This window comes from Mytilus californianus, unplaced genomic scaffold (assembly GCF_021869535.1).
Source record: "Mytilus californianus isolate M0D057914Y unplaced genomic scaffold, xbMytCali1.0.p SCAF_5, whole genome shotgun sequence".
Lineage (NCBI taxonomy): Eukaryota > Metazoa > Mollusca > Bivalvia > Mytilida > Mytilidae > Mytilus > Mytilus californianus.
The window spans coordinates 77,339,272-77,360,546 of record NW_026262701.1 but is presented as its reverse complement, the minus strand read 5'-3'; the positions used below and the strand labels follow the sequence as shown (position 1 = coordinate 77,360,546).

General features: G+C 31.3%; 1 protein-coding gene across 6 annotated transcripts in view; it reads left to right on the top strand.

Moving 5' to 3' along the window:
* LOC127703077 (uncharacterized) overlaps nt 1–21,275 on the top strand; it is a 126,502-nt gene that overhangs the window by 18,371 nt on the left and 86,856 nt on the right. For 2 of the 6 annotated variants that reach the window (XM_052207468.1, XM_052207469.1), the window contains exon 7: nt 14,755–15,054. The exons of 2 other annotated variants lie outside the window; for them this stretch is intronic. In XM_052207468.1, the coding sequence (XP_052063428.1) occupies nt 14,755–15,039 (285 nt within the window). In that variant the 3' untranslated portion in view covers nt 15,040–15,054. Of the gene's footprint in view, nt 1–12,362; nt 12,401–14,754; nt 15,055–18,126; nt 18,227–21,275 lie in introns of those variants that run through there. 2 more of the 6 variants (XR_007982660.1, XR_007982658.1) reach the window with 2 other exon arrangements.

Below are 21,275 nucleotides of genomic sequence, written 5' to 3'. Positions count from 1 at the left end.
TTCCTAAATCTGTCGCTGAAATGAGCTCACCATATCATATTCAATTAGTTCCTTTGGGTGCTTAATTTCGTTTCTATTCACCAATGGAATTAATTTAAAAACTTACCTTGAACTTCTTTTGTAATCTATATATGCCTTCACTGGGAAAAGGAACGATCCGTGCAATCTGTAACGTATGACTGACATCAACACACAGACGACACATCTCGGCTACCAATGTATTGCAGTTAAAATGTCAATTTTAATTATTTTATATATATCAATAAACATATGTTACACCGGTAGAAAGGTCACACAGGGCTTGGCCTATTATATAAACATAATAGACGATCGTATAGCATAAGTTGGTAGCCGCGAGGTCTAGATGAATGAGTTGCAGAGTCAAGTTAAAAGAAGAGATGTCTCGGTATAGGTCCAAATCCCCGTTTTCTCATTGGTGTCCGTTTTCGTAAGTGTTTTTTCCGTTTTTCTTATTATGTTATTGTAGATACTTTTGTAATTATAGCGGGTTTAGTCGTTAATTAATGGATTAAAATTGGCTGTTTCACATATTTCAAAAGAAAATGATTACATTCAATTTGTCCATTTTTGTGGTATTAATATAGTATGATTTCATCTGTTTAAATACATATCTTTAAACATGTATATTTTCAAATCTTTTTGCGAGCAAATCGTGATGTATCTTGTATTGGGTTTCTTGCTAGAAATTTCGGTAAAATATATATTACATATACTTAGAAATCAGTTCGAATATGTCTTATTTTGTTAACTACGGATAATATTCAGATGCATAATAATTGAAGGGAAATTTCAATACAACATACTGAAAGTGTATATGAATTTGTTTTAATACTTTTTCATGATTGTACCAACTACATGTATACTTTTAACTTATGGTTATTTCTTATGAATCATTTAAGTTAATTAGGTAGTTATTTGTACTCACTGATAAAAGGGCATAATTAATGAAAGAACTGTAATTTTGAACAGACGTAAAGACAAAAGTTTAAATAATAAACACAACGGATAAGCATTGAATCGTTATAAAGACACACTTCACCTTCCAGGTTCATGGTATCTTTTTAACGAACCAACGCTTATCCATCGTATCTATATCATAAAAAGGAAAAAAATATTTATAATTGAGTTAAATATTATTTTCTTCTCATATAATGCATTATGTAATCAAGTGACATCTCTGAATGCTAATGTGTGTTTTATTTTATATTGAATGAGCATCTGTTTCTCCGTAATAGTTAATTCTTAATTATTGAACATTTTGGTCTATGCTTGAGACATACAAGTGAGGACCTCATGGATACATGCTCTACAAATATATTTACATGGACTCTTCCCGTCCGACAGTAAAAGTCATGATAAGGAAACTGACTACCGTTTCCGCTGTATGTGATGTATAAATAATATTTTCCCCTTGATACTAGTTATTTCCCCTTATAACTATTTATTTTTGTATATAATTTCCCTTTACACTATTCATTTTAGTTTGTTATTTCCCGCTTATTGATATTCATATTTGGATGTAATTTTCCCTTAATAATATTTATTTTGGTATGTAAGTTCCCTTTATTACTAGTATTTTTTGTTCGTTAGTTACCTCGTATTACTATTTCTTTTTGTTTGTTATTTCTTCCTCATCACAATTCATTTTGTTATGTTATTTACCTCTAATTACTTTTCGTTTGTGTATGTTAATCATATTTTTATACTTCTAGTATTTATTTTTGTTTTATCATTCCCCCTTAATACTTTTCATTTTGTTTGTTATTATTACCTTATTGCTATTCAATTCTGTATGATCTTTTTCATTTTTAGTACTTTTAATTTTTGTATGTTATTTTGACCTTTTTGAATATTATTTATCTTCGAATGCTAAACTATTGACCGGTTAAATAGTTCAAGGCTTGCAATTTGAAAAATAGTCAGAATATTGTGTACTTATTTTATATAGAAAATGATAACTGAAGTATAATAATAATTGCTATTTTCCCCTTATTACTATTCTTTTTCAAAGTTATTTCCCTTTAATACTTTTCATTTTCCACTCATACTATTTATTTTTGTATGTTATTTTCCCCTTGATACCTAATCATTTTTGCATGTTACTTTCCGCTTAATTCTATTCATATGTGTGTATTACTTTCCTTTTTCATTTTTGTTTCTATTTTTCTTTATTTCTATATTTCTGTTCGTTATTGCAATGACATTTTGTCCCCCGGAATGAACAAAATTTCACGAAGAAGGAAACTATTTCATAATGAAATATTGTTATGGACCGTATTTCACAATATCTTAATTCTACATTTGCCTGCGGACAATACTCGTATGAATTTTTGTCCGCAGTAAAATATTTAAAGGGGACATTACCTGAAAATTTTCCGAAAACAAAAAGCACCAAGTTTAATATTTCCCAAGAAGTATGGAGTGCTTTGCAGTTTCGCCATTAACCTCAGTTTTTGTTTTTTGTGTTTTGTGTTTATCATTTTTTTAATTTTTGAAAACTTTTATTTGTGTTTCAGCTTCATTATCAATAGCGATATGATACAAAATGCAACCATACAGTGAAAGGGCTCTGTTCCGAAGGCCACGAATTAAGGGACTGTGAAAGGAAAAGGTAACATAAAATATTGTAGTAAAACTAACAAATTATTTATTAGACCAAGGAGGTTATATTCGGATTTACTTAATTAGACTAAAACGCGATACCGTTCATTCTGACTGAATATTTTTACTTTCTTTGATCAATTAAATTGATACTCTCAACTTCAGCATCACCCAAAATAACACTACATAAAATAAAAACTGAGCAACACAAACCCCATCAAAAATTGCCGTTGATCTGAGGTGCTACGGGAGGGTAAGTAGATTCTGCTCCACTAGTGTCATCCGTCGTGTTGCTCATGTTAGTACAGTCCTTGGATGGTGTAAACTTCCCACTTACACCATACACCATTACACCATTCACCATACACCATTACACCATACACCTTGTGCCATTACACCATACACGTTACACTTTTGCACCATACACCTTACACATTACACCATACACCATTCCCCATTCTATCTACATGATCCGAAATTACCCATAATGCAATTAAATTTCAAAGAAAGCGTGCGACTACAAAATTATTTATTTGTTTTAGTAAACGAATTTTTATCACAATATTGTAAATTAATGTATAAAATTAAAACCTCCGTGCTCATGCCTATGATGGTTATATAAACAATACAGATTAAGTATATATATACATGTATTTCTAAATAAAGTACGCATAAAACTTTGCTTGTAATACAAATTCATCCGCGATCTGCCTATCTATAAATTAAAAACGATATTGGTTACAATGCTATTATTATCGGTTTTAAAATGTAGCGTAAATCTTATAAACTTGGTTTGCAGATAAAATCGACAAACAATGCCAAAAACGAATTATTAGTACTTAGATCATATAAAATAATCATGATAATTGAGAGCAATATTGGTGTACAGTTAATCATGCTTATTGCCAGCGTAATATTAATAATATTTCTTTTTCTGCACCAATCAACAGTGCAAGTATGCATGTCCTTTTTTTATTCAAATAATTGAATCATCACAAAAAATCAGTAGTTTTCAGATCTCAGACTAGCTCCAATATAACATTTTTTTTTACTGTCTCAGGAACATATATATATATTATCTGTAGTTTTGATACTTCAGGATGACTGGTACATGTACAACAAAATTATTTTAACGCATCAACCAAAACTGACCATATTTGAACTTAATTATAAAATTAAGAATGGAAATGGGGAATGTGTCAATCTGTTAATTTATATAGGGTTAAAAAATTTGGAAATATTTTTGTCCTCTTTTTATTAAAAAATATTGTCTCGCAACAAAATTTCAGTAATTTTGATACCTCAGGCTGACTCATATAACAAAATTATTTTAACGCATCAACCAAAACTGACCATATTTTCACTTTATTATGTAATCTATATATCGGCATAGTAAATCAGCAATATTTTGATGTCAGGATGGATTGTATAATACAAATGACAGCAACATTGCAATACAACATGTACAATGACAACACAAATTTGTCCCCATCAATCTAGATTGCCAGCATGTCCTCTTTTTATTCAAAATATTGTCTCGCAACAAAATTTCAGTAGTTTTGATACTTTAGGATGACTGGTACATGTACCACAAAATTATTTTAACGCATCAACCAAAACTGACCATATTTGCACTTAATAATAAAATAGAGATTGGAAATGGGGAATGTGTCAATCTATTAATTTATATAGGGTTAAAAAAATTTGGAAATATTTTTGTTCTCTTTTTATTAAAAATATTGTCTCGCAACAAAATTTCAGTAATTTTGATACCTCAGGCTGACTCGTATAACAAAATTATTTTAAACCATCAACCAAAACTGACCATATTAACACTTTATTATGTAAATCTATATAGCCGCATAGTAAATCAACATTTTTTTGATGTCAGAATGGATTGTATAATACAAATGAAAGCAACACTGCAATACAATGAAAACAAAAATTTGTCCCCATCAATCTAGATAGCCAGCATGTCCTCTTTTTTTCAAAATATTGTCTCGCAACAAAATTTCAGTAATTTGAATACCTCAGGCTGACTCGTATAACAAAATTATTCAACAGCATCAAACAAAACTGACCATATTTGCACTTTATTATGTAAAATATATAGCTGCATTATAATGCAATAATATTTTGATGTTAGGATGGCTTATATAATACATATGACAGAAATATTGGAAAACAATGACTACAAAATCTTGTCCGCTTTAATTTAGAGTGCCAGCATTTCATCTCTGTATTCGTAATATAAAACTGTCACTAAAGTCAGTATCAGTATCTGTATTTCCCACTTCTGAATTTGGATGGGTACGTCACAGATTCCTTTTGGGCTATTGTGTGATGGGTTGGTCTGTGCATAAATTAGTCGTTAGTCGTGCTTGCTGAGGTGTGATGATTTAAACTAAGTAGTTCAGGATGGTTTGTATAATAAAACTATTCCACCACATCATCTAACACTGTGACTGACATGACAGATTTCATTTGTACTTTATAATGAAAAGTATGAGAAGTTCTCTTCTAGGAAAAGTATACTGTTAGTATATTATGACGGTTGGTTGATTTTGTTGGTGGCTAAATATCAAGTGGCAAATATTTCATTCCTGTTCACATAAGTATATTTTTTCGGACGTTCAAGATATCATTTATAATCCGTAAAGACAAATCTAACGAAATTGACGAGATTGTTCATAATTATACAACACCTTATGTGCAATAACACTGTACAATTTTTCTTTGAACATTTTTTTTGGAAAACAGAATCGTAAATCCAAGGCAAACAAAGGTGAATTACGATGAAATATTTATAAAGAGACTATCAAAAATGGGGAACGAAGCAACGTTGAAAATGGTGTTGATAACCCATGATATAAAAATATTGTTCCGATGCGTGGATAACCTTTCTATCCGCCTTCTAGTTTAAAAAAAAATCCTTTCTTTTATGATAACTGCATGTGATCACAAGTGTATAATTTTATAGCCATTGTTTAATGTAAATAAGAATATGAGAAAAAAAAATGATTTTGTAGTTATGACAATTGGAACATATCCGTCGTCATCTGTGATATTCCATTACGTTCAACCAACTTGAGATGGCGTCAATAAAGCTCTGCATTATCGTTTCAACTAGGAGATATATACTCCATATGCAGGCGCCGCTGGAATATTAAATGTTTCTATATCAAAATGGAAAGTTCGCAATTAGTAAGTTGATATTATCTCTTTTGTCTTAAAGTTTTGTTTTCAACCAAACCTCATTGTCAATTTCTAGATATAAAGTGAAGTTAGGAGTCAGACTTCACTGTGTCCGTTGTATCCTTTATTTCAAGTTCGATGGAATATATGGTTTCGACATAGACACCAAACTTTACATTATTTAGTTAGAAAACATCATTATTGGCCATACTGCTTTCTATGTTAAATTCGTCAAATTCAGCATTCATATCTCTTTTGTCTGAAGTTCAAATTTCATGTCAAACCTCTGTTTGTATTAAGCTGAAAAAATTAACATACCTTTAATTGCATATAAGAGCATAATGGTTTCCAGAACTTAGGAAATACTAAAATAGGTACTTCAGATCTGAGAAACTGGCAAAATATATTCCCTGTTTTAATTTCATGCAGTTTTCTTTTATCAAAATTATATTTAAAAAAGTGTTCTACAATGATCATCAGCTTTCATTTGGTACCAAAATTACTAAAATATTCTACATATTGTGAAAATTACATCCTTAGGAACGATTTTGTGTTTACTCTGTTCTTCTTTTTGGTGTATTCTTTCTGACCGACCCAAAATTATTGGTGTTACACCAATAAAGTACACAGCGATGATAACCCATAATTGATGTTATAAATTAACTTACTATGTTCCGAAGTTTACACTTATTGTTTTTATGTTGTCTGTTTTGTTCAACACTTTTTTAAAGTGTCGTTTTAGACCCTGCTTTATATGATTGTACAATGTGATAGTTTAACAAATTACTTTTAACAAATAAATATTTAATTATTACATATCGGTCAGCGTCGGGTAAACACATACGTGAATAAAGCTATCAATTTCGTATATCATATGTAATGACTGATGATTTGATACTATAAACATACACATACAACGGAAATAATATCAATTTAAGCTAATCGTGGTATACAGAATAAAGCAAAAGAATTGCATAATAATGAATGTATAGATTAAAGCAAAAGAAATGCGTTAAATGTACCAGTTTTGACTATCAGAGCTTATCCAACAATATTTAATCCCTTACACATCCTTAAGAAAATATCTTTTACCTTCCTTACGTGTTTCCAAATTTGTAACTCATTCAAACCAATAGAACATTAACCCCATCAATGAGCAACCAATCAGAAGAAACTGTTGTTTATTAATAATTTAAGAACGACTTGTATATCGACTTAAACTAATAGCTTCGCATCGTAATGCGAAGCAATAAAACATTCCAGTAATGCACAAATTTGCAATAAAAACTAGAATAAGTTGTAAACACAAAAATAGAATCGGCCTTGTATTCAACAAAACATAAAACATTAACGGAGCACAATCCTCTTGAACTTTTCCGATATTGTCGTACCAAACAAAATTTTACAAGCATCAGTTGCCAACCAAAGGATATATCCTCATTTAGGCGTCATCATATCAAACTTGTAATTGTCAACATGTTCATTTGTTTACCTGCCTACTGTTATGAGCGTATTGCGTGAGGTAGGCACTGGACTCCACAACCTAGGCATGTATAGATCATCACCTGGCACTGTATACCGACTGGTATCAATCTGATTCTTTGAGTTTTTTTTTCAAAATTCAGAATGTCAACAACGACTGAAAATATTCCAATGCCCTCCCAATTTGTACCACAAGTGGTGGAAATCCCACAAGCTCTACCAGTCGGACACCAGCAACAAGCATTTCCAGTGAGGACATTTAAGGTGTTTGGTGGTTTACAGATAGGTCTTGGTGTTCTTCTTGGCATTCTAAGTTTAATTGGAGTGATTTTGGATGTAACTGCATGGAACAAATACGACGACTGTGTCGCCAATATTTATTCCAAAACAACCGACCATTACAGTGGCAATTATTATTCTGGTAGTTATTGGATATGTCGTCGATATAATGATGTCCACGCACTTTTTGCATTTGATAGAACTTGTCTAATATGTTCTGGTTAGGTAAGTAGATAGTTTAAGCTGACCTATAATTTTGTTAAAGGAAAAACTGTGTTGGAATTATACAATTGTAGAAAGATTCAAATAAATACAGTAACTGCGAGTAATTTGACCTGTTGATACAATTTGTAATGCATTTTTGTTATTTAATATTTACTTATTTAGTGTTATATCTCGACTCACTATTTTTAATATATACCACCTTTGATAAGTGTTTGGTATTACGATAAATTTTCACATTTGTTCTCGTACTATGAACATTTTGTAAAAAATATTTCCGTCCTCTATGTATACCTTAAAACAAAATTATTTTTTATTTACCTGTGTACGTTATTTTATTTGGCGGCATTTTGTCTAAGGTTATGGTTGTCTTTATGATATTGTTTTACATCTTACCCCCCCTTTTTTTTAAATTAAATTTTTATTTACATTGTGTCATAGATCAAATTTATTCGTTCAGTGAATGTTTACTTGTTACTGTTGTTATGTCTTTTGATTGAGTTAAACCATTTTAATTGATCTTTTATAGTGTGTCTTTCTATATTGTGATGTTACACTGTTGTTTCAGGTTAGGGTGAAGGTTGGTGCCTGTTAAAAGGTTTCAACCCGCTGCATTTGTTTGCACCTGTCCTAAGTCAGGAACCTGTTGTTCAGTGGTTGTCGTTTGTTGATGTGGATGATAAGTATTTCTCGTTTCTCGTTTTTTATATAGATTAGATCGTTGGTTTTTCTGTTCGAATGGTTTTACACTAGTCATTGTTGGGGCCCTTTATAGCTTCGTGTTGAAGGCTGTACTTTGACCTATAATGGTTTACTTTTACAAATTGTGACTTGGATGGAGAGTTGTCTCATTGGCACTCATACCACACCTTCTTATATCTATGTAGTTATTTCTATGGGCACCAATTGTGCCCCTTTAATAGCAAAGTTCTTCATATACTGTAATGAATCACAATTTAGGGGAAATTTCAGTGAAGATGTCTAAATTTTGTTTAATTGATAAATTCAACAACACTAACCGTTATCTTGATGATATATTTTCGTAAAATAATCAAAAATGCTCTAGATATACTGCTGAAATTTATCCAAAGCAACTAACTTTAAATAAATCAAATGATAACATCAATGACTGTCCTTTCCTAGATTTAGATATTTCAGTGTTACACCAGAAACTCTACCTAAAAATTAAGAGAAAAGAGATGATTTTTCTTTCCCTATTGTAAATTTTCCTGTTTGTACGGTGATGTTCCTTTGTCACCGTCTTACGTTGTTTACATTCCCGTTTGAATGGTTTTACACTTATCTAGTAATGTTTCGGGCCCTTTATAGTTTGCTGTTCGCTGTGAGCCAAGGCTCCGTGTTGAAGACCGTACTTTGACCTATAATGGTTTACTTTTATAAATTTTGACTTGGATGGAGAGTTGTCTCATTGGCACTCATACCACATCTTCTTATATCTACCAACTCGTTCGCTATCACTGTGTCTGTTGTGAAGTTTTGGATTTAAATGAGCGTAATCTATGTATTACTAGTAAATTATTAAGTCAGGGATTTCGTTACCACAAATTATTTAAAACCTTCACTAAAATCTTCAATTGATTCAAAGATTTGGTTTGCTAGTTTGGCTGCACCTGTAGAAAACTTATTGCAAACGGAATAGCATATCCTAAATTTTACGGTGATGTTGTTAACCAAGCCCGGAAATTAAGATACGATCCGGATAAACTTATCAATCCTTCAAATAAACTTATTATAAAGGGTTACCAATTCAATACTGTAATTAAATCTTTGAAAAATGTTTGTATTGGTATAAATATTGATTTTGTTATCAGTATATTAAAACCATACCAGATATTATTGTTATACACATATGTACTTTCACGGTACTACAATCTGTCGATAGCTTTATATTGGCATTGCACAAGGTCATGTTTTTCTCTGACTGTTAATGACGTATTTAAACTAAATACATTGGATGTTGGATGTGTACTGATTGGTATTTTAGTCTTAGATATATGATTTTTTTTATTAGTTGATATTGGCTTTGTACTAGCTGTTATTAACTGCGAGTACTCTCATATCTGTACTAAGTGTTTTTTTTGTTGTTAGCGATTAGGGATGTATAAATACCCTGCCACGTCCGTTTTTGTCTTTGTTTGATGTTTTTCTGCTTTGTATCGATCTGAAAATTAAGTCTTTTTCAAAAGAATTTTACACTTTGTTCCTATTTTGTGATATATCATCACTGTCCCAGGTTAGGGGAGGGTTGAGCCCTCACACATATTCAGTCAGGAGCCAGTAGGTCAGTGGTTGTTGTTGGTTCATGTCGGGCATATATGTTTTTCGTAAAAATTGTGTTATGAATTAGGCCGTCAGTTTCTCAATTCCATTGTATCATATTTTTCTTGTCGGGGCCTTTTATAGCCGACTATACTGTATGTGGTGTTCGCATTGTTGAAGGCCGTACAATTGCCTATAATTGCTTACATCCACTTCATTTCAAGATAGAGAGAGAGAGAGAGAGGGGAGTTGCTTCAACGTTTGTTGATTTTGATGCGTTACGATAACTTGCTAAAATTGCAGTTGTATGTAAACTGAGAATATAGCAGATTGAACTTGTAGACTGGTCGTATGTTCAAGGAACAACTTTTTATGCAAACAAATTGTATTGTTTTCACTTCCAGCACTCTTTACTCGATATTACATACGTAGAAAGATTCTAAATATAATGAAATATTTATTTTAAAACATTAAAACATGATTAAAATTGACTTGAGTTAACGTTTGATCCATGTAATGCATTAAAACGTTATATTTTTTCAAACTCGCTTGTCAAAGATTGTTTATTTTTGTAAATGGTCCTTAGTTGGCTATTAAAAAATTGATACGAATCACGGATCAGAGGCGGAACACATATGCCCTACGTCCGCATTCCTACGATAATAACTACAAACAAATGCATAGTTAAGATGACTGTATAATAATGAGCCCAAAAGTGACAAATATGCGTGCAGCACTCATCAATAAATATTTGGTTAGACCCTTTTACTTACAAGTATACTAGTCAACTAAAGACACGATACAAGGCAATATATTTTCCATATATAATGAAATTGGATACACTGTACCAAGGTTAATAATTGCCCAATGGGTCTAATATTTACAGAGTGTTATTTTCTTATCAAAACCATTGATTTAAGGCAAATACGCGAATTTGTTTTTAGGCATTTTTTGTTATTTCAAAAGTCGTATTTTCACCAAAAAATTCAAAATTCGAAATAAGAACTTAAAACTTCAAATTTAAACATGGTCTGCTTAAAATTTGAATGCCCATGCAGATATTTGAATACTTAATTCTCATCTTCGAAATTAAGTGCCGATTTTTGTCATAAATTTCCGCAAAATAATGTTGACCCCTGTGTTCAATAGCACTGTATTTTTTTCACTTTCCAATTTGGTCAGATTTTTTTGCAAATGAATGTTTTTCATTGGATAATTTAACAGTTTTTCCGATTTATTATATTATATGATAAATTAGAGTTCAAACTTGTGTATCGTAACTTTTGTTGACTAGTATATATATTTCAATGCAACTGCATTGTTTCAGTTTATTGATTTCATTTACTTTAATTGGTTAAATTCATAGATTTTGTAATTAAAATCAATGAATACCATACACAGAAAAATCAGTCTTATAATTGATCATTTCTTTTCCGTTTTGTTTTCTTTTTTCCCTTGAACAGTGCTAGATTTTTGGTAGATATTTCTTGAAAATAAAGTAGAAAAATGTATTTGTGTAAATATAAATGACAATTTAAGACATAAACTGAGACAACTATAATGGTATTCTATGGCATGAAATACAATTGGATTTGAATACATAAAAAATGCAATTCGCAAGATAAATAATATTATAGTGCTGATGATTCTGAGATAGTGTGAGTCATACATTTGCTTACATTCTGGTCCATTTGTCCCTAGTATTCTGCTACTTACTTGGTATACGTAACTTTATAATATATTTCTTGTAAGCACAATGCTTAAAAAAGGAGCTTTGCATAAAAGATAATCAAAAACATCAATGATGCACTTTCAGTTTCGTTAAAATGTAAAGGAACCGGTAAAAATATATATTAATTTTTATTTTAGTTTTTGTAATTGTAGTATGTTGTTACTTGTTTTCTGCCTATGTGTATGTCAAAGTAAAGAGAAGCGAGCTGGATATGCCTGGTAGGCTTTAAGTTCAGAAAGACCAATGATTCATTTACTTTTAAAAACAATAAAAAACAAAAACAAACAAACAAACATCTTTTACATTTATAGTTGAAAAACAAAATCTATTAGAGTCGAATTAAAGCAGCAATTGACTCTGCTTTATTGGAATTCTACGGCCATGTTTGAATTCCTGATATTGTTTTTATCTGTTCTGATATAGAGTAATTTTTTTGTTAAATACAAGAAGTAAACAAATAATGTAAATCCATTTTTATTAAATAACATTTAAATTTTATGTACATTATGCAAAGTATAATTATATTTTTCAATATTGTTTTTCTATTCAGAAAACTGGATTTATGGTGTGAAGCATAATTGGAGCGTCAAATTTCGTTCCAACTATGTTCAGTCTTGGTGTAGTCGGTTCAGTTATAGTAAGTAATGTTGGTGATGATCAATAATAAAAAAAACGCGGAATATAAAGCATTTGACACATCACTCATATCAATGTTGGTAAGTGTCAAAATATCAAACTTGAATGCTAACATTAAAAACTTTACCTAAAATGCTTAGCTGTTCTGTCAGGCACGTTCGCCATATACAATTTTGCTTCCAAATTTTCTGTATATTTGTTAACCAAACTGTTATATTTATATAGAGAACAGAAAAGAAATAATTTGTTGTGTATGATTGCATTGGATAATTTTAGCTACATGATATCACGGAATCGCTTTTTAACATTTTTTCATTGATCGTTAAATTAAAATGACCACTCTTTTTTTTTAATTTGAGTGTACAAAATCCTTGGTTCTAACGAATAATAAACAAAATAACGTTTTTAGTTATCCAACGTATGTTATGTTTTGACAATGTTTCGTGCTGATTGCGGTTGATTGTTAGATAGTGTGTCTCATTTGTATTTGGAAAACAGGGATTTACCTCAAATTAAAAGAAATATATTCAAGGCTATTAAAAGGAACATTATTGAAAATTTATGACGACCATATTAAATCCTGTATTTGAAAGGATAAAGTTTTAACTGGATTTGATATAAAGTAATATTCAATTCTTAATTTATACATGACACATATTTTCCGTGTATTAATGTTTTATACTATATATACGTCTTATCATGTGATACCTCTACGACAGACAACACTTATTATAAACACGTCGTCTTTAATTTGGGCCAACCATGTAAGACCTGCAAATTAGCAGATACAAATATTTTCCTTTCCTCAGCTGAATTTCAAGCCATGCTTCTTTGAAAACGAAACTACCTATTGCAAAGTGTCTAGCGACCGTGATCACTCTAGAACAATGCAATACAAGATACATCTTTCGTTAGTCAAGTAATGCCTTTTTTTAGTCGGATTTATCTAGGCTGGTAACAAAGTCCATGATGTATTGTGACATGTAGATGGAATAATTTGCAGATAAGGTCTGTCGTAAAGAATGATAATACTTACTCGACCAATGAAACTTATATATAGGCTTGTTTGTCGAAGGGTCAAATTCGCTTGACATAGGTCATGTAGTGTTGCCACGATTTGTTTGAATAACACTGATAAAAGAACTAAAATTGCAGATGTTACATTTTTTGTGCTAAATTTAACTCAAACAATTTATATGTTTACAATAAAATATTATTTTGTCATTTTCACTTTGTCTATTTGCTACATGTTGAAACTTTACACTTTGATGCTTATTTCAGAGAGAAAGAAATGATTCAAAAACTGTGAATCTGTCAGCTTTGATGGCTGTGTTGTCCATTGCAGAAGTGGAAGTCACAATCATTGCCGATTCATTCTGTTTTTGCTTCTCCGCACGGGGAACATCAAATCAGCAGGTTAGAAAATGTTGTTCAACTGAACCTAAATATGTCACACAAGAGCGGACTAGGAGGGTCAAAGGATTTGATGTTAAGATGTTGCAACCAATACTGACGTTGTCGACTCAGTGTTATACAATTTTTTTTATGCATAGATAACAATCGTAATTGTGAGTTGTCTGCTTAAAGTATCAATACTTTTCTTGGGAGGTGACAGAACGGTGCATAAACTACCATTTAGTACTATTATACTTGAACTTTGAATTAAACCAACAAAATAGCAGGGTTTTATCGATACCGTGATACGAAATATGGTAGTTTTAAAAGCCATCTTAATATGTCTGTTGTAATTCCTCTAAGTCGGTGTGGTTTCATCCATATTATCTCTTACTCTGGACATAAACTCTAAATACACAGTAAATTGGAACTGGAAATAACTTTCTTACAATTGGCAAACTTAAAGTTTTTGTTGTCTGTACCGATTCCAGACTTTAACAGACATATTGTCAATATACATGGCCATTATGCAATGGAATATACATCGAGTTTTAGTATATTTTCCTTTTCCTAACCTTACCTTGGGGAGGATACTTCTTATTTACTTATATATAGTATCGTATTTACTTATTTGAAAACTGTTTTTTTATTCAAAAAGATTTATCACTGTTTCTTTATATAAAAACAAAGCATTAACTGTATCTATAAATACTTGCGTTTTCATGTCTCAATAGGGAATTGTTATTAGCTCACAACCTGGAATATTTCTTAACCTACCACAGAATCAGAATCCTATGGCAAACGGTCACCAGGTCATGATAGTTACCGGACAAACAGCTTACCCAACAGTGCAGTATCACACAGGACAACAGTATCAAGTAATGACTACAACTCAACCGACAGAACAGCAGGTTCAAGCTGTTGGTGGTACACAACCAGAACCGAACGGTGGGCAGGTTTTTGATACCAATCCGCCAGCCTACAATGATAAGAGGAGATATAACCATCCCTTACATGCGATTGTGTTTGTTTGTTGTAATAATCAAAGATTATGCATTTTCATTGATAGCATTACTAACACATGTGACATTAGAGACACACGATTATATATATATATATATGGAATGAACAGCTTTACATTTCCTTCCTTTGTTAACCTAGTAAAAGTTGTAATATATGAAAACATAATGTTATGAAAGGTTTTAGCTTTAAATTAGATTAAAAGATATAAAAAGTGTTTATCTTGCAAAAGAAATATTTCAGTATCATGGAAGACAATTATTACCTGCAGGTTAGGAAATGAATCTGTAAAAAGATCTATTTTTTTTTTTTTAAAATGTCCTGTACCAAGTCAGGAAAATGGCAATTGTTATCGTATAGTTTGTTTCTGTGTGTGTTGCATTGTCGTTTGTTGTTTGTTCACTTCAGTGTTTCTGTTGTTTCGTTGTCCAAATGTACTATATTGTATTGTTTATTTGCGTAATTCTCTGTCCGTAATGTTGTACTGTATTCATGCCATCAATGGTGTCATTTTAGTGTTATATTTAACATTGCCATAAAAGTGCGAGGTTTGGCTAGCCACAAAACCAGGTTCAACCCACCATTTGTTTCTTAAAATGTCCTGTACCAAGTCAGGAAAATGGCCATTGTTATGTTATAGTTCGTTTCTGTGTGTGTTACATTTTGATGTTGTGTTTCTGTTATGTCGTAGTTCTCCTCTTATTTTGATGTGTTTCCCTCAGTTTCAGTTTGTAACCCGGATTTGTACTATTATACTTGAACTATTATACTTGTTTTTTTCTCAATCGATTTATGAATTTCGAACAGCGGTATACTACTATTGCCTTTATTTATATGAATATCATATTTTATAATTAATTATTTGTTAATACTCTAGTCACAAGCAGTATACCCAATTAGTTAAAGAATATGAAAATTGAAAGATACGATAAGAATTAGAAAGGATTAATCTCTTTTTATTTAGTTCTGTAAAAATATTTTAATACGATTGTCAAAATACTAACAGGTCTATAGTGACTACCCCCAACTGTCTATATATTTAATGTGAAGAGGTACAACAACTGGAGCCTTAATCAATCGATTTGAAAATGAGTTTTGTTCTATGAATGTATCAAATAACATTGTAATAGGTCATATGGTATGGCAAACTTAAGAAATTTAATAAAAATACTGACTGTATCAGTAGCATATTTTAACACTAAATTTCATATTCGTTTTTCTACGAATACCATGTTAAGTGATAAGAATATAAAATTTCCTTCCGTTTTACAGCTTTCAGAAAAAAAACCCTTAAATGTTACCACCATCGCTAACAATTTATTTGTTAACCTTAACAAATAAAAAAAAAACTGAAGTGTTTGTAACTACTCAGACTGATAACTGTAATTACATAAATAATAGTATGACAAAAAGACTTTCTTTATTTTATAAAAAGTAAAACAACAAAAATACCGAACTCGAATGAAAATTCAAAACGAAAAGTCACTTAACAATTGGCAAAATCAAAAGCTGAAACACATGAAACGAATGGAAAACAACTGTCATATTCCTGACTTAGTACAGACATTTTCTTATGTAGAAAATTGTGAATTAAACCTGGATTTAGAGCTTGATTAACCTCTCACTTGTATGACATTCGCATAAAATTTCATTATATTGACAACAATGTGTGAACAAAACAAACAGACATAATAGGTAAAAATGTCAAAAATTGGGGTACAGCAGTCAACATTGTGTAATAATCTCAATTACTATGAAAACAATTATGACTCTCCGTGGAATGAATGTAGAAGAATTTAAAATGTCATTCTTTTGAACGTCCGTTTAGTATTTACGGCATACCACCACCACATTGTTGGCTGCTTTGTCGGCCGGTACAAACAAAAACCGCTTTGAAAGTACTTGAAGTTTGTTTCTTATTCTAGAAATAGGCGTATTATGTACTCTTTTATTCATTTATGAATTATTTTCAAAATGTGATATTCGAATATCTACAAAATTCATACTTTTTATATTTTTATCAGATTTTTCCCGTTTACACCAATTTTTACAGTACGATGAAAGAAAGCCTTTTGTGACCTGACGACACTGTTTTTAATCAATCTAAAAAGGAGGACGATATTTTTGTCCTTTTATCAAAAAGTATTTAACCTCTTGGTCTTGAACGATATTGAGGTTCCCCGTAATAACATGGTCATAAGGATCATATATTAAATTCGACGATTCACAAGCTCAAGTTAGAGGAGTATTATTTTCTACATTGACGTCTGGTGCTACTGACGTATAATTAAAAATTAAACTTCTGCTTCTTCTGCATACGAAATAATAGGTAGTTCTGTGTTATCAAAATAGGGAGGTATAAAGTTTTGAATGGAAGAGTCGTCAAATATACTCGACAAGTTGATGAAAGCAATACCTCTGTTAATATATTTAATTTATAAAAAGTGCCGTTTATGATCTTCAGGTTTATCTACTAGTATACACGGGAACAGCCTATGGTGGCAAAGTATAGTAACCACGATTCCCTTTATGGTGACTTACTTGTTATTTTGTAAATATCTTCATGCATTGAAAATATTGGCATCCGATGGTTTTTGCGGTAGGTGGTGGCGGGGGTTCCCGATTTCTTTTTTCGATTATCATGCACAGAATTAGGCATAAGACTAACATTTATTCAATTATCTTTAGCATGGTTTTTTAAATTCTTACAATAGATTAAAAATGATTAAGAAGGACTTTTCTAACGAAAAAAACCCTATTCTATATCCTACCACATACAAATTAATTCATTTTAGTTCAAGATGCCATTAAAAGCTTCTAAATTAGTAAAACTGCAAACTAGTTAACATTTCATATTTTACGTATTTCATATAGAATCCTTGATAATAAAATTCCATTTTGTATGAAGAGCGGAAGCGCTTCATATCAAAACTGTGCACACGATCAACGCTTTTCAACCATATAAATTTGTAAAAAGAAGTATTCAATCCTGATAATTACATTTTTATTCTACAACTATTAAATTTTAGTTATATAAAACTTTTGGTTTATCTTTCAATGTACTATTACAAAATAGTCACGGATAGCAAGTGCAGTGTCATAGCTGTTGTGTTTTATACGGAAATAAAATATGATAATGGAGTGCCTCGCGATTATTGTAAGCCAATCAAAATTACGGATGTTAATGAAACATACATGTAATATTATTGCAATATAAGTACCCAGATAAAACAAAGTCAAAAGTAGATTTCAGTTATTGATCGATTGAGGAAGTATTTCATCTGACAACAGATATTACTTTATTATTACTGACAGTCATTGTTTACATTAAATAAGATACATCGTACAACACAGACAGAACAGGTTGGTAAAATATGATCATTTCATAGTTGAAAAGAAAGGGCATGATAGTTTTCTGTACATAATCTTATTACCCTGGTGACCAGGGTCAGAATTTTCTAAATTTAATCGCATAACTACAACACAACAACACTTTTTTAGTAGGCGTCTTTGTTTGATTTAATTGTAATTATGTTTGAATATTTAATTCAGTTGTGTTGTATGTCTGCTATGTATGTTTACACAGTTTTGGCTTCTGGATCACAGTTTTGACCACGTCAACCAATTATAAAACTGAGAATGGTAACGGGGAATGTGTCAAAGAGACAACAACTCGAACAAAGAGCAGAAAACATCCCAAAGACCACCAAATGGGTCTTCAACCATGTCTTAATGTCTGTTTGGGTTGCTCCCCTGATTTGGCAATATTATGGAACATAAACCAACTGTCATACAAGTGTAAGTTTTAGCTAGCTAAAAATACACGTTTAAACCACCATTTTTTTAGGAAAATGCCTGTACCAGGTCAGGAATATGACATTTGTTTTCCTGTGTTTTATTTAAACAATGTTTTTTTTACAATTTTCACAAAAAATCCACAAGGATCTTCGTTTTATTGATATTACTGTGCATAGAAATTAAAGGAAATTAGATTAGACAATCTAGACTTTTCATAAAACTTATACAGGACGGACAGGCGGATTTATATTGATATAAGGCAACAAGTCGGTGCTGTATTATCCAATCATCAGATAGGAATTAAACTACATGTATTATAGCCCTATTATCAAATAAAAGTGAAGCAGATTAGGTAATGCAAATCCAACCTTTTGCTATAAATATTATCATGTGCATAGAAAAATGATTTGATCGTTTTCGTGGATTTTTGCATTAACGAATAAGTGGCAACAAATCTTACGCGATCATCACGATCCGAAATTTTTACAAATATTCCCATTTGTTAAATGTTTCTGATCAATTTAATCTGAATAACATTAAGAAGTATTTAAACAGTAATATGGAATAGAATTTTAGGAGAAAAGTAGTTTAAGCATCCAAAATATGAAAAATAATCATGTTTGTTTACATTTTTATGTCTTAAATTTTGAGGAGCAATTTGCCCTTTGTAGTTTTGTAAAACTTTTAAACCTTGATTTTTCTCGGATACTGATCATAATGTTAAACCATTTTGACAGTTTTATTTTTCCAATTTGTGTCATTATTATTGATTTAATTAAATTTACTGGCGTTGCATGTCTTCTCGATAAGATTCTCTTCACGATCCTATACCAGATCTTTCACGATCCCATCGCAATACTTGAACACCGTTACTTATTCTTTCGCGATCGTTGTTCTCGATATACCGAATGCCACCCATGATTATATTTGCTTTTCGTTTATATTTGTTTTGAAGATAAATCAATGACATGCTGTTGGTTTTCTCGTATGATTTTTTTTTTACTTTTGTCATGTCGTATCCTTTTATAGCTTGCAATGCAGTATGAGTTTTTCTAATTGTCAAATGCCGTAGGTTGACGTATATTTGCTAACATCTACGTCATTTGTCTCTGTTTGGTAGTTACCTCATTAGTAATCATACCAAATCTTCTTATTTTTATGTTATAAATATTTGACTGGCTCATTTTCTCGGCTGTGGTAAAACATATTTACTAAAACTATGGTTTTGAACATTTTTCAGCACTATTCACATGCATCGATAAAAGTTCAACTATTTATTTTTTGTTGTCAAAACAATTTAATATAAACATGTACATGAAGCTGTAATTATTGTTGTCTCAGATGTTAGCAGACGGAGCTTGTTCCTACTCAAGGTCTCCCAAATTTGTGTATTCAATTTCGCTATTAAGGGATTTTGTGTTGATTGAATATTTTGAAGTCTTGCAAAATTATACACAATTATCTATTTTTTGTTGAATTTATTTATGTTAGCGTTAATTTGGTTGCTGTCTTATTTATGGTACCCTACATCTCCTTTTATTTACAAAAATAAATCTTACAACGCTTTAAATATTTTATATAGATGTATACCTGCTTTCAAAACAGCAAACGGGACTGAAAAAACCAAGCCACCGGACCTATATCATGTGTATCGACGTTTATGTGTGTAAAATATTCTTTCCCAAAAAATTACCTGTATTTATTATATTAAGTCTTTGTATTTTCCCCTTTGGAAATTGACTTCAGAAGAAAAAAGTAAAATCATAAAAATACTGAATTCCGAGGAAAATTCAAAACGGAAAGTCCCTAATCATCAGAAGTAGATCGTTTTGTCATCAGAACATCACTTTACCGTGTTGGACGTTGGCGTGATATGGAATTCGACACATGTCTGCATCAACCCACCCCTATTCTATCCTATACATGTACTATCCTATGGACCCGGAATAAATGAACATTAAAATTTAATTGTAAATATATGTTTTAACGAACGTAATATTTGTAGATGGCACTGCACAATCACGACAGAGTGTTACTTGATATAGCGTAACTTAGTTAAATCACTACGTATAAAAAAGAAGATGGGTTATGATTGCCAATGAGACAACTTTCCACAAGAGACCAAATGACACAGAAATCAACAACTCTTGGTCACCGTACGGCCTTCAACAATGAGCAAATCCCATACCGCATAGTCAACTATAAAAGGCCCCGAAATGACAAATGTAAAACAATTCAAACGAGAAAACTAACGGCCTAATTTATGTAGAAAATAATGGACGAAAAACAAATATGTAACACAGCAACAAACGACAACCAGGCGATAGGCTCCTGACTTGGGACAGGCACATACAGAATGTTGCGGGGTTAAACATGTAAGCGGGCGCCCAACGCTCCCCTAACCTGGGACAGTGGTGTAACAGTACAACATAAGAACAAACTATAAAAATCGGTTGCAAAAGGCTTAATTCATCAGATGGATACAAATAGAAATACATCTAACAAAAACACATAGTGAAAGTGGACGGGTACTTCCCAACAACAAAAAGACACTAAATACAGATCTGAGAGTACTCGCAGTTACTGACAGCTAGTTAAAAGCCAATAACAACTA